The sequence below is a fragment of the Coregonus lavaretus genome (assembly GCF_964263955.1).
Source record: "Coregonus lavaretus genome assembly, chromosome: 26".
Classification (NCBI taxonomy): Eukaryota; Metazoa; Chordata; class Actinopteri; order Salmoniformes; family Salmonidae; genus Coregonus; species Coregonus lavaretus.
The window spans coordinates 26,632,333-26,646,674 of NC_140013.1; the positions used below are offsets into that span (position 1 = coordinate 26,632,333).

At 45.4% G+C, this 14,342-nt stretch overlaps 1 protein-coding gene across 1 annotated transcript in view; it reads right to left on the reverse strand.

The window, feature by feature from the left end:
* LOC311102278 (protein Aster-B-like) overlaps window positions 1-14,342 on the reverse strand; it is a gene marked incomplete at its 5' end in the record, with an annotated part of 118,723 nt that overhangs the window by 5,876 nt on the left and 98,505 nt on the right. The window contains 8 exons of the mRNA XM_084143569.1: window positions 7-190; window positions 465-627; window positions 891-1,006; window positions 1,106-1,186; window positions 1,315-1,410; window positions 1,638-1,741; window positions 1,983-2,067; window positions 7,018-7,041. Coding sequence (XP_083999695.1) covers window positions 7-190; window positions 465-627; window positions 891-1,006; window positions 1,106-1,186; window positions 1,315-1,410; window positions 1,638-1,741; window positions 1,983-2,067; window positions 7,018-7,041 — 853 coding nt within the window. The remainder of the gene's footprint in view (window positions 1-6; window positions 191-464; window positions 628-890; window positions 1,007-1,105; window positions 1,187-1,314; window positions 1,411-1,637; window positions 1,742-1,982; window positions 2,068-7,017; window positions 7,042-14,342) is intronic.

Sequence of the window (14,342 nt, forward strand, 5' to 3'; positions counted from 1 at the left end):
CCGTACCTTCGTCGTGGGTCTCTGAAGAGTCGCTGAGTTCAGTGGGGATGTCTTCATTGTCATTGAAGTCTAGGGAGGGCGAGGGCACCAGTCCGCTGGCCTCCGCTAACCTCTGCTCCAGCACCAGGGGCAAGGCCAGCAGCTCCCCGTCAGGGAGGCAGTCGATGTACTCCTCTGGAGGGAGGTCAAACTAGGACACACAGAGGGGGAGGAGGAGGGGGTCAGTCACTAGAAAGACACTGTAGGATACTACAGTACATAGTTATAAGTAGGATGGTCTGTGTTCATGTTTTGGTGTTAATTCAGTTCTGGTGATCAAATTACAAAACATTCTGTTGCGTTAACTGTATTCCCCCATATGCAGGCTATAGGCAGAATAACAAATGCATTTCCCCTCCATCAAAACAAATAACAAAACAGTAATTGATTTAACCTCTGACCTCTATTATGTCGCTGAGACTCACAGAGAGGGGCTTGCTGCTGATGGATGAGTTGATGGTGCTGTTGGTGATAATGCATTTCTTGTGTATGGATGGTGGGCTGCCCTCGTGCTTGGCCTCCGTGCTGCTCTTTGACAAGTTGTCATTACTGATCTCATTCTCCTCATTAGGGATCTCCTCACAGAACCTGCACCACCACCGTGGGGGAACAGGGACCAGCTGGAGGTTAGTGTTATGAGTCCTGGAGTGTTGCTTTTACATGGTAATGGTCAGAGGGCTGAGAGGGGTGTGAAGCAGGGCAGAAAGGGGTGTGTGTTAGTGTTTGTGTGTGAGTGTGTATGTGTGTTTGTGTGTGTGTGCTTCAACGCACAGCAGATCAAGGGCGTCTTAATCAACCATGGTAATTGATGAGGCAGTGTTTATATTTGTAGCCATGGAAACCACACCCACCCCATGGTGTTGAAGTCGTCGTCAGGGGGAACGTAGTCCTCGTCGTCACTGGTCAGGCCAAGCTCGTTGCCATAACACTGATGGACAAAGTGCCATAGCTCTTTGGGGCAAAGGGGCTAGAGCACAGGGGTTAGAGACAACACTCAGTATGGAGACTCAATATACTAAACATGTAGATCTATTTGTGATGAGGTTAATTGAGGTTGCTGGCTTACTTTGTCCAGAAGTGCATTCTGCCATAATCTGAACATCATCATGTAGGTCCTGTCCCGTGCTCCAAATGAGGTGAAAAAGTGCTGTGAGGAGAGAATTAAAATAATGTTTGTATCAGTTCAAAAATATGCTTTAAAATAAGGCTGAGGAGAAAGTTTGAGCCTTCTCTCAGTCAGTGAATGCCAAAGATCCAGTCCCTGTCCTGTCTTACCTTCTCACCGTCTGTGGACACCTGGATGGCGTTGGGGATGAGGCGTGCTGTCTTCTCCTTCGTCATGGTGCAGATGTCCTTCAGCCTCACTGTCAGCTACACACACATGGAAACAAAATAGGTTTTTTTCAGTAGTGCTTAATATTCAGAAGAATATATCTGTTGAACTGTTACTGAACCACAATAATACAATATCTACTGTGCTGCAAACCATAGAAATACAATACATTCTATTTCAACTCTGCAAACTAACCAACACCAGGGAAATATATATATATAAGATCAAAAGAACAGAAAGTCCCAGGCAGAGGACCAGTGCGTACCAGCGTTTCCCAGCGGAAGATGTTGCTATAAAAACAGATCCAGTTTTCAGAGAGGTAGAGTCGGCCCTGCAGGAGGATGTCTCGTTGCAGGGCGCAGGAGTAATCTGCCAGCACAGGTCAATGATCAGAGCCCAGGAAGAATACATCATCTACCCATCAAGGTCGGGGTTAATTCTATTTCAATATAGTCAATTCAGAAGATTAATTACCTGAATGGATAGTTTAAATGGAATTGACTCCAACCAGCCAACGCTAACTTTTCCAAAACCAAGCTGATGTCCTATATCCACCATATTGCTGACCTTATTGGCCTTAGTGGCCTAGCACTTTGCGTTAGAAACTCACCCACGATGAGTCGCTCTGTGTCCGGTAGCTGCTTGAAGAGCTTCCTGAAGTCCTCATTACGCTGTTTGTATGTGGGGCTCAACACCTGGAGACAGAGAGCAACATTGGTAACCTTTTAGAGAGGGACGACTCACACATACCCATTCCTGAACACACACTCTCTCTCTCACATACACACACTGGACTGCATCCATTTTCACAAGTGATGTTTAACTCAGACTTGATACCATGCACGATCCCCGTTGACATTTAGCCACTCAATTCAATAAGCATGCTTTTGAGCATCGTGAGCATTCCTAATGTGAGTCACATTCCCAAGACAACAATTTTTGGTAACATCAATGTACTGTATGAACACACACAATGGTGGTTTTGTACAGCAACAGTTTATATGTAGGACAGAGGGAGAAAAAGACACCTGCTCTGTTAGCAAACCCTTATGTATCTATTGTTTATCTTATAAAACCTAGTCTGCATCGGTTGTTGGTTTAGGTCATGGGAAGAAATGTTCAATTCTCACACAGAGGAATTCATTCTTTCTTGTTACATTCTCAGGCATTTGGGTAAATCTTATATTGGGCCTGGATTCAGAGGACAGGCTTGCTTAAAGAGGGAAGTATTGCTGTGACCCACAGCCAGACGCCTTCTGAGTGTGAGTGCAGGGGTGAGTGCTCTATGTGTCTGAGCCAGATGCTTTCTTTGAGTAGGAACAGCTTCAGGAAACAATGCCTGCCAATACAGTAACCAAAGACATCCCTTCAGGGGAAAAACCTCTCGCTGCTTCAATCTGAAGGAAAACAACAGACTGTTCACATTAACATCAGATAGCTACATGTTCTATACTCATATAACAAGAACAGACCAGAATGGAAATACATAATGTTATGTTACAAATACTTAACTGTTTCTGTTAAGCTGTGAATGAAAACCAGTGGTGCCTGTCAAGAAAACTTTATACATTCAAGAACTTTGAAGGCTGGAATTTTGTATTATGCGTCAGACATTTTTACAGTCTATAAATGTTCACAGAAAGTACTCTATAACTGTCTAAAATATCAAGAGTATTAGGGCCCCCCTTTCACAACAAACGCCTGTCTATGCCCCTTAAACCGCAGCCTTCTTACTTTGTCAAGGGAAAGGGTCCATGGATACTATGGGAATGCAAATAGCTACTGACTTCATTTAATTTGCTTGCCAAAATATAATTGCGGGAGGGAACCACAGAGTTATGCTCTTGGCACAGGTACAGTACAAAAACCGCCCATCCCAACCTTCTCCCCCCTCTTCCCTCCCCGCCACTCCCGGCATCAGGTCTCTGGGGGGGGGGGGGGGGGGGGGGGGACCTTACTGCAGGGACCTCCTCTGACTCCCAGTCCTGGTCTTGGTGGTCCGAGGCGGCCCAGCCCCACTCCCAGCCAAACTCATTCCGGGTCGGATCCTGTGGGAGCCACCCAGCCAGATCTTCATCCAGCTCCAGCACCGCCTCCCAGTCCGACGCCAGTCCCCTGTGAGCCTCCATACTCCACACACTTCCCTCAGGCACACGGACGGACACCTAAACCAGTGGTGTCCCTGTGGGGTCCTCAGAACGGTCGATTTCAAGGCTGGTGATCCAGTGGTCCAGGTCTGCTGCAGACAAACAGACAGAGCTGTTGTGTGTGGCTGTGGCTTGGAGACTGAACCTGGTGTGGGTATTACTCCCTTTCAGTGTGAGAGCTGGACCCAGCTGACTGCTGCCACATGATTCCAGTCCTCTCTCCTTCGGCCGTTGGCCTCTAGTATTTTATTATAATGGCAGCTCTGGCAGGCAGGCGTGTGCAGGCAGGCAGTGTTACGCTGTCCAGATCCAGACGCTTCAGAGCGCCTTTGTGAGCACAGCTCAGACACACCAGCAGCGAAAGCAAGAAAAATATCCTTGGTAAATAGAAAAACAGAGTGCAGTCCCGTCTCGCTGGCTGACAAGGTGATTGAGTTACAGTTGACAGATGTGCACACAACCTTCAGTTACCTCCACGCTCCGTGAAGAAAAACAAGTCCATTAATCTTGAGTGGTGCGGCATGGAGTCGCATGCCAAGACTTGCGGCTCAGTCTAATGCAGTTGGAGTAGTGTACCTCTGGGAGTATGTCCACTTCCCCTGTCGTTGTCGTTGACCATTCAGGTATTAGAAAGCAATAGCACAGGAGGGTTAACACATTTAGAGGTGTTACTATCACTAAACCCCCCCTGGATCCCTGTGGCCTACTTCCCTACTCTCTACCCCCCAAAACTCTCCTGTTCCTTAAGGTCAGTAATGCACTCCTGAAACCAGATCCCTGTCAGTCACTACAACCAGACTAGATAGACAGGCACAGAGATTGGTTCTCGTCTGACTCTGAGCTGGGCAAATCAACCTATCAGCACAGTGGTGGGAGGTGGACACAACGATAAAACACCCCCAACAACAACAGCAACAATACAAACAATGTGGCTACAATTGGCACTCCATTAGGCTCACTTGTGATTGGTTACATCTGTGCCCTGGAATTCAGACACAAATTCCACACCTTTCCTGCTTACTCAATTTCCACAACCCCCTTAACATCTAGCCAAATCAGTGAGAATAAATTATCTCCAGGAAACTGAATGTGACGGGAATCAAAATAATCCTCAGCACACTGTTGAAAACAGTGCTGATCATTCACAGATCCCTCTCAGACGTGAACAGCCTTCACCCTGTTGAAAATGCCTCTGCATCCGGTGAATAGCGTTTCATCAGACGTTTGCGAGCCGGGCGCACTCTCTTCGAAAACTAACCGAGTAGTATCTGAATTCAACGCAGAAAGTAATGCAGAAGCTATTAATACGACTATCTCCCCTCTTCTCCAGGTGACAATGTGACAAGTCCTAGGACAGTGTAGCTGCCAGGTGATGATGGGGATATAGACAGTCCCTGCGGTGGCGGTTAACCAGTAACCTGCTTGGTAAACAGTGAGAGATATCGGAGACCGGTACAGTCAACCAGGGTGGGGCCCCATTTGTTTCAGGGAGCGGTTTACTATCTTTTCCCACAAACAATGAGTCTCTCACCCCACTGTCAGTAGGTTGCAACAAAACCACTCTGGAGAGGAGTGGCCAGGAAGGTGTATGCCTATGTGTATTTGATTGCATGTGTGTGAGGACTTCCATCTTCATTATATTAACAAAGTAAGCGGCACTGTCCATTGAGTGTGCATGAATGTGTGTGTATGTGTGAAGACTTCCGTCTCTATCTGAAACACACCTTTCCTTGACACTTCCCTGCCAATGGTCTGTTGACGGTAGGAGGGTGGAGGGTCTGTTGATTAGAACCAGATGGGGGAACAGCTCAGCAGAGAGGGGCTGTCTGGTTTAGAAACACAGCCAAGCCAGGATCTCTGACTATTCACCATCATACACACTGCTTGCTTTTCTTGACATTTCAAACAAGCACCCCTGCTCCCTACATTGTAAAAATGAACCAGTGTGGTTTCATGTAAAGTTTTATGAAGAGCGAGTTAGGAGATAGGCTCTACAGTGGTATCCTTTGTGTGAGAATCTACCTCAGAGTAAACATGGCAGCCTCCCTCTAAATCTCTTGCTCACCTTCTCCTGCTGTCTCTCCTCTCTCTCTCTCATGCAGGGGGGATGAACTCTAGAATGTTTTCATTATAGACCTGAGAGTATGTGGAGGCAGATATTTCACCTCACAAAACTCTGAGAAAAGCAGTCTCTTAAACCTGCCACTTTAGTCACTGTCGATACTATGCGCCGCTATACTCGGTGTCTGGCAGACATTGATTTCCTTGTTAATACCTCAACTGCCTGCGTAGGTCCTGTACAGTTGCCATGAAAGCATTGCCACAGAGTCATTAGGAAGGTTGATATGGCAGGGTGGGGCCTGTTGTGTGCCTCTACTGGGCTCAGACCTCATATCAGGACGGTTGTGATGTAATCACAGTAGATTCAGTGCCATGGGAAAACATCATTGCCTTGTAGAGAAACACAGCAACTGTGACATGGCCTACCACATAGCCTACCATCCCCTCAGGTATAGCACTGCATCAGACACATACCAATATACTTTTCAATGGTCCAGAACAGAGATTAGGCATAATTACATAGTTAATGTTTCTGGGAGCAACATCAGGTCTAGATTGGTATTATGATGCATTCCTTTAGTAATGGTAGAACAGTAGAGAAATTAAGGTAAGTAGCTAGAAGTGAGAGAATCAGAAAGCATTAGATGTGGACCATGCTTCTTCTCAACAAGAAGAAGCATGGTTCAAGTTTTACTATGCAACAATGCCCAACTATGCCCAATGAGGCCATAATGACAAAATGACCACATTTGAAGACTTGGGAGGATTGGAACATGCTAACCAGTCCCATGCCCCATTCTTTTGTCATTCAAGGCATTCAGGGCTGCTCCAGACACTGACCATGGTCCGTGGGTTTAGTATGATACACTGAGCAGACTTATTACCACCTGGGGTGTGGTCATTAGTCGCAGACCGTTGCGAAACGTTTTGCAATGGAAACGGTTTACCGTTTACTCTAGGAACCAAAGGAAGCAAACGGAACGAAACAGGGAGGGATATACCTAAATTTGTCTAATAGAAACTCTAGTTTTCGTAGCAAAACGTTTATTTTTTCCCGTTTGGAGTAAACAGTTTCCGTTGCTGAAATTTTCACAGCAGACCAAACGTTTTGCAACGGCCTCCGACTAATGAATACACCCATTGCGTCACCACCATCACAGCTCTGAGTAGCCTATAGTCCCCCTTCATACAGCAGCCATTTTGAAAATGCTATTTTTCTAAACACAACCACAATGTGGCCATGGCATTGGGTCATCTAACCCCCATAGTGCTCCATATTGTGGCTTCGCTCTCAGGTGGAAACAACGTACTGATCAATTAAACCAATGAGGGATGAGGAACAGACTAGTGGAAAGAGAGACTAGCCAAGCGATCCAAGGAGAAGGAATAAGCAGAGAGATATTAGAAAAATTGCACAAGCATACAAGTCATGCTTACTCTCAGGATGTGTTGTCTTTCATGCTGGGGAGAGAGGGGAAATATATAGACACAAAGAACAACAAAAGAAAGTGTAGTGGCTTCCTTTCCTCTTTACCATAGCCACTGCCCTAGCCTGAAGCGGGGTTGTTTCGGACGCATACAGTCCACACTCAACGTTTCCAAACGGCCAAACATTCAATGAGATCCAGGGATATAGTGCAACAGAAAATGTTTATTCTTCTTATCTAACAAAAAGGTATTCTCCAATCAACTTAAAGCAGAGATTACTTGAAATGCAAATACATAATATAATATGACCTGTCTGTCTGTATTTCTGTATGTCTATATGGTCAAAAAACTATACCGCTCCCGCATCTAGCAAGGACTCCTCCCCCCGAAGGCCCAACTTCCTGCCTTTATACTAACACAATTAACACAGTACAATGAATGGGCAAGAGGGGGGGCCAAAAACTGAGTTACACTAATAACAAATGAATATATCTCAATCCGGTAAATAAATCATAAAGGTACGTACCTAATATTTCATCATATACATTAATATTTAATATATTTACACAAATGTACATGGAGCTCAGTATGTTCAGTCTTTTATACAAAATATGCCCAAATCGGCTCTAACATACCGGCCCCTAATTGTTGACTGCACTGAATGCACAACAATTACTTAATATTCAAACGTAGAGCCAATACAAAAACATTCTATACCAGAGCACCATTACAGTTTATAGCTATATACAAATATACAAGGTGCCATATAGGAAAATAGTCCATAGATCTCAGTCTGAGTTGAAGTGTAAAGGTGTTCAACTTCCAAAAAATGTCAAGAGTTTGACGTCCACAAAATGTATGACATCAAAGAATGTAAGAGTACGACATCGACGAATCAGAGGTGCACGTGATTCAAAGATGGAGCACTGTGTGTGTGTGTGTGTGTGTCTCACTTCGTCGCCTCAAGGAGCAGACAGAGTTTATTGATAGGTCTCTGTAGGATATTGGTCTTAGTCTTAACCATGACGCTCCGGACAAGACCTTTGGCCCCTGGCAAAGCCTTCACCACACGCCCCATTAGCCAAGAGTTCCTTGGGGCGGTGTCATCGACGATGACCACAAGGTCACCAGGACTGAAGTTTCTCTTAGTTTTGTTCCACTTGTTCCGCTCCTGCATAAGTGGAAGATACTCCCTGATCCATCTCTTCCAGAAGAGGTCAGTGATATATTGTACTTGCTTCCATCTCCTTCGTGAGTATAGGTCACTTCTCTGGAATAGTCCTGGTGGCAGGACTGGCTTTGCTTTCAGATGAAGCAGATGGTTCGGAGTCAGGGGTTCTAGATCGTTAGGGTCATTTGTTACAGTAGTGATTGGTCTGTCGTTCATAATCGCCTCAACTTCACACAAGGCTGTCTGCAAAGCCTCATCATCCAGTACTTGCTCTTTAAGGACTGAATAGAGGATCTTTTTCACCAGTCGGATCAACCTCTCCCATACCCCCCCATGGTGGGCTCCAGAGGGAGGGTTGAATGACCATGTCACTCCTTCCTTCAGTAATTTATTTTGAATCTTGTTGTGATCCAGCTCTTTCAGAGCTTCTCCTAGCTCTCTGTGTGTTCCAACAAAGTTGGTGCCATTGTCTGTTCTGATACTTGTTACTGGGCCCCTTCGACAGATGAACCTGCGCAGGGCATTGATGCAGGAATCAGTATCCAGATAACTAGCAACTTCTAGATGGACAGCTCGACTCACAAGGCAAGTAAAGATCACACCATACCGCTTCACATGAACGCGGCCTCGCTTCACCTCTATGGGGCCAAAGTAATCTATGCCCACATGGGTGAAAGGCGGCAAATCAGGTGCTACCCGATCTTGTGGAAGGTCAGCCATCTTCTGTTCCCCAGCTCTAGCTTGCATCCGCCTGCAGAAGACACAGCTCTTAAGGATCTTCCTTGCTAAGGAGTTGGCACAGGGTATCCAATATCGCTGGCGAAGTCTAGAAAGCATGTGACCTCTCCCAGAGTGGCCAACCTGCTCATGGATGTGGAGTAAGATCAGTCTGGAGATGTAGGAGTCTTTGGGCAGGATCATAGGATTCTTTAGTTCCGTAGGCATAGCAGCTTTGCTTAACCTTCCTCCTACTCTCAGAATGCCATTGTCAACTATTGGATCAAGCTTACAGATTGAGCCGCTTCTCTTGGCACATTGTTTTCCTTTTACAACTAGTGCAATTTCTTGTTTAAAGTGCTGTCGTTGCTCAAATCGAATGATGACCTTTTCTGCTTCATCTAGGTCATCTACAGACAGACTTTCTTTTCCAAACGTCAGTTTGAACTTGTCAATTTGTTCCTTCAGTGAGTTTGTCAGACTCTGATCTGATCCTGGATCAGTTTGGGTGAGAACTTTCCTTTTCTGGCTTAACTGTAGTAGAAGTCTCCTCAGTTTCAGCATCCAGGCAACTGCTTTCTTCAAGCTGTTCCATGTTGAATAGTACTCAATCAGTTTGCTGGTCGGACTCTTTTCTTCCACACATGTACTGTTTACGATGACGTCTTTTCTCACCTCTGGATCATCTGGAGGGATGGAGCCAAGCTCCTCGGGGACTTTCGGCCATTGTGTTTCTGTTTTCTCCAGGAATTCTGGTCCTTTGCGCCATCTCTTTGAGTTCAGGAAAGTTTCAACATGTAATCCTCTTGAGGCATCATCGGCTGGGTTGTGTTTGGAGTTCAAATACCTCCACTGTTTTGCTTTCGATAGGTCACGGATCATAGCAACCCTATTCGCCACAAAAGTATGGAATCTCTTGGTATCGTTGCGGATGTATTTTAGCACCGACTGGCTGTCTGTCCAGAAAGTTGACTCCTCAAGTTCAATCTGGAGCTCCAACCTTAACATCCTGTCCACTCGCACTGCCAATGTTGCTGCAGCAAGTTCCAGTCTGGGGATCGTCATCTGCTTGAGTGGAGTCACCCTTGATTTCCCCAGTATGAATGCGATGTGGACCTTTTCCATAACGTTTGTGAACCTAAGGTAGCTTGCCGTGCCATAACCTTGTTCACTTGCATCACCGAAGTGATGCAGCTGTGCGGTCTTGATTTGACCAAAGTTCTCCGGCATCATACACCTGTTGATCTGGAATCTGGAGAGCTGGTCCAGCTCTGAGAGCCATCTCTTCCATGAAATAGAGTGTTCTTCAGGGATGACTTCGTCCCATCCACACTTTAGCTTGCAGAGCACTTGAAGAATTTGCTTTGCCTTTAATACGAATGGGGCGAGGAAACCTAATGGATCATAAATAGAGCTGACAGTTGAGAGAATACCTCTTCTTGTAAGGGGTCTGTTCTTGACAGTGACCTGGAAGGTAAACACATCCCTTTCAATGTTCCATCGGATTCCAAGTGCTCTTTCAACAGGCAGCTTTTCTCTGTCCAGGTCCAGTTCTTTTATCTGCTTGGCTTTGTGTTCATCAGGGATAGAAGCTAGTACAGTGCGGCTGTTGCTGACCCACTTGGTCAATTTGAACCCACCTTGAGAGCACACATCCCTGAGGTTTCTTGTGAGAGCTATGGCTTGTTCTTCTGTGGCCACTGACTTGAGGCAGTCATCAACATAGAAGTTGGACTTGACTGTTTGAATCACCTCTTCATCGTACCCCTCACAGTTGTCTTCTGCAGTCTTTCGCAGTGCAAAGTTTGCACAACTTGGAGAGGATATAGCACCGAAAAGATGTACTGTCATTCTGTACTCCTCCAATCTTTTGTTAGTATCACCATCCGGCCACCATAGGAATCGCAGGAAGTCTAAGTCATCTTCATGGACACGTACTTGATGGAACATTCCTTCGATGTCTGCCATCATGGCAATGTGCTCTTGCCGAAATCTTAGCAAGACTCCTATAAGCGTGTTTGCCAGGTCAGGGCCTTGAAGGAGTTCACTGTTAAGAGATGTACCTTTATAGGATGATGAACAGTCAAACACCACTCGTATCGTTCCTTTGCGCTTATGGTGAACGCCATGGTGTGGTATGTACCATACCTTGCCTTTCTCTCTGAGGAGCTGTTCTTGTGGTACCTTCTCGGCGTAACCTTTTGTTATCATCTCTTCCATGAAGCCTTTGTACTCTGCAGCGTAACCTTTGTCCTTCTTGAACTTCCTGATAATATTTAGAGCCCGCTGCTTTGCCATGTCGCGGTTGTTTGGCAGGACTACATCTTTGTTGCGAAAGGGCAACGGTAAGTAGTAGTGATGGTCTTTGAGGGTTATGGAGCTTGATACTATCTCCATAAACCTACGATCCTCAGCTGACATCTCACTTTTCTCTTCATACTCTCTCTCAGGGAAGTCATGGTTGTACTGATTTACAAGAAGAACCCCCAGGTCGGCCATTGAGATACGATTGGCCATCACCGTAGGACGCCCGGATTCTTCTGCCATGGTACAACTGTTGAGAGGACCATTCATCACCCATCCAAAGAGGGTTTTCACTGCATACGGTCCGTTGCCTTGGCTATTTATGATTTGCCAGGGTTCCATTGCCTTTGGAGCATTTACGCCAATCAGAAGTTCGACGTCAGCATCAATCTCCTTCAACTGAACCTCTTTCAGGTATGGCCACCTTTTGAGCTCTTTCTGAGTGGGAATGTTCTCTCTTGTCACTGGGATCTTATGTTGGGTGTAGACCTTTGGTAATGCAAGAAATGTGTCGCCTTCCACATTGCCAATCTCTAATCCAGATATCTCAAAGCTCTTGGTAGGACTCTCCTGCCCCATTGTGCGTAGCAGAATTTCAGTCGCACTGCCTTTAGCTTGCAACTGCCTCATGAGTCTCTCCGTACAAAATGTTGCTGAGCTCCCAGAATCGAGAAACGCATAGGTTAACACAGACTTGCTTCCATTTGCCACCTTTACTTGAACTGGCACAATTGCAAGTGCACAATCTGTACCGGCCCCGGTATCTTCACCAGCTTCCAGTGAAACAAGAGCACTGCTGACAGTCTCCTCCCGCTTTACTGCTACACCACTCATATCTGCCTTTTGAGATCTAAATCTCTCTCTTCCTTCAATGTGCAGGATAGTGGGGTGCTTTCTTTGACAGCTCTGACAGGTCATCCTTCTTTTACATTCTCTGCTTAAGTGTCCTCTCATCAAACAGCCAAAACAAAGGCCTTTTGATCTCAGAAACTCAACCTTGAATTCATGTGGCTGTGCCTTCACCTGTTGGCAGTCGACCAATAAATGCGCACCAGCACAAAATATACATGAGTTACTGGGAGCATCAGAAGGGTAGGTGCCTGGTCTCTTTACTTTGAATGTTTGTTCTTTTAAAGGTTTTTCAGAGTCACAATCTGCCACTACAGCTACTGTAGTGGCAAAGCTGCTTCCCCTACTCTTGGACTTGAACTGCTGTTTAAAGTCAGCTTCTGTTTTGGGTTTTAAAAACCTTTTGTTGTACAGGGGATCTTGAATATCTCCATACAACGGATCCTGCAGTATTTTGGCCTGTTTTTCCATGAACGTTACCAGGTCACTGAACTGGGCCCTCAGGTGACTTCTCTCTAAAATATCACATGCCATAGACCTCCATTTTCCCCTTAGTTTATAGGGAAGTTTTGACATGATCAGCTTTATGTTGGAGGGAAGATTAAGCTCTTCCATGTTCTGTAGGTCTTGCATAGCGTTACAGCAACCTCTTAGATAGAGTGCATAACCACCCAGTCCCTTTCCATCATCGGGTTTGATGTTTGTCCAGTTCCAAGCCTTTTCCATGTAAGCAGTGGTGACTTTGATTTCATTGCCAAAGTGTTCCTTTAACAACCTCTTAGCTACTGCATAGCCTCTTCTGGCTTCCATATGCAGACAACTACGGACCAGATCCTTGGGCTGACCAGAGGTGTATTGTTCCAGGTAATAGAGCCTATCCTGGTGACTGCTTGTCTTATCTTCTATACCATGCTCAAATGCACGCATGAATGGCCTAAAGTTTAGAGGATCACCGTCAAACATAGGTATCTCCCTAACAGGGAGTGTGGCTTGTTTGTGCTGTAGTACAAGGAGGTCAGCAATTTCATTCTGCCTTTGCATGACAGTAGAGAGGTTATCATGGCTGGTATTATGGCTGATACCCGCAGTGTTGATTCTGTGTCGATTGCTAGACCTTGCTGTTGGCTGCTGAAGAGTGTGGTTTACGACTGTTTTCGGAATTGGGTTTGATGGCTTTGTGGTCGGTTGTTGTAAAACTCTTTGTAGTGGGGTCTTTGGAACTGCACCTAATGCAGCAAACTCAACAGGTGATGGTTCAGGTTCCACATAGACCTCTGGTTCCTGTTTCTCAAAATAAGAGTTCATTCCATCTTCTTGGCTTAGTAAATGGGCTGCCACAGAATGGGATTGAGAAGTTGACTCGGTACTCTCCAGGACCTTCAGTTTGGCATTATATGCTGCTATGTCCGTTTCCAGTGCCATTTTTTCCATCCTAACATTCAGTTGAGCTTTCTCCAGTTCCAATGCATGCTTGTCTTGTAATGATGCTTGGCGAGCTAGTAGAGCTGCTCGTTCTGCCTCGGCTTTAAGGCGTTCAGAGGACACTGAGGAAGCAGTCTTAGAATACTTAGTTTTACTTGATATTTTTGACACATTGGAAATGCTGTCATGTGGTTCAATGAGCGTTTGTGGCTCAACTTCAGCCTTTTTCCATATTTCCACCTCTTTCAGGAAATGTTCATAAGTTCTCATTCTTGGTTGATAGTAGTTAATGCTCTCCTGTTCCTGTTCCTCATCTGTGACCAGCTCTAGCACAGATTCATGAGCCTTCTTAAAGTCATTGAGCACAGCATCAAATGCTTCAAGACTCTCATTCACAGTTGCAATGTTTCCTCCATCAACAAGAAGGACTTTTATTTCATTCATTTTGCGTGTACACACTCCAAGTTTGCCTCTCCGGGCTGCATAGAGTGAATTTAGATGCTCCTCTGCCCTCTCCAGTGGAGTCTTATTTGGGATTTCCTCCTCCATCATTCACTTTTAGTTCACTCAATTTACAATGACACGGTTGTTGGTTTGATTGTTAAACGTAATGCCCCTTTAGACCTCCTTTAATCTTTAAAAACACAGTCATCCATTTCAGCATATTGACCCATTTTGAATTGCACATGTGCAAGTTTGGCATTTTAGATGCGTTTTAGACATTTCATCCCGTTGAGGTTTTGTCCCTTTAATGAAGTTTTAACACGCAGTATCTTTAGATCCTTAAGTTGCATTCGTTGCGTTGATGGATTGCATTTCCACGTTAGGCCAAATATTAGATATATGATTAGGCTACATTGTGCATAGGATC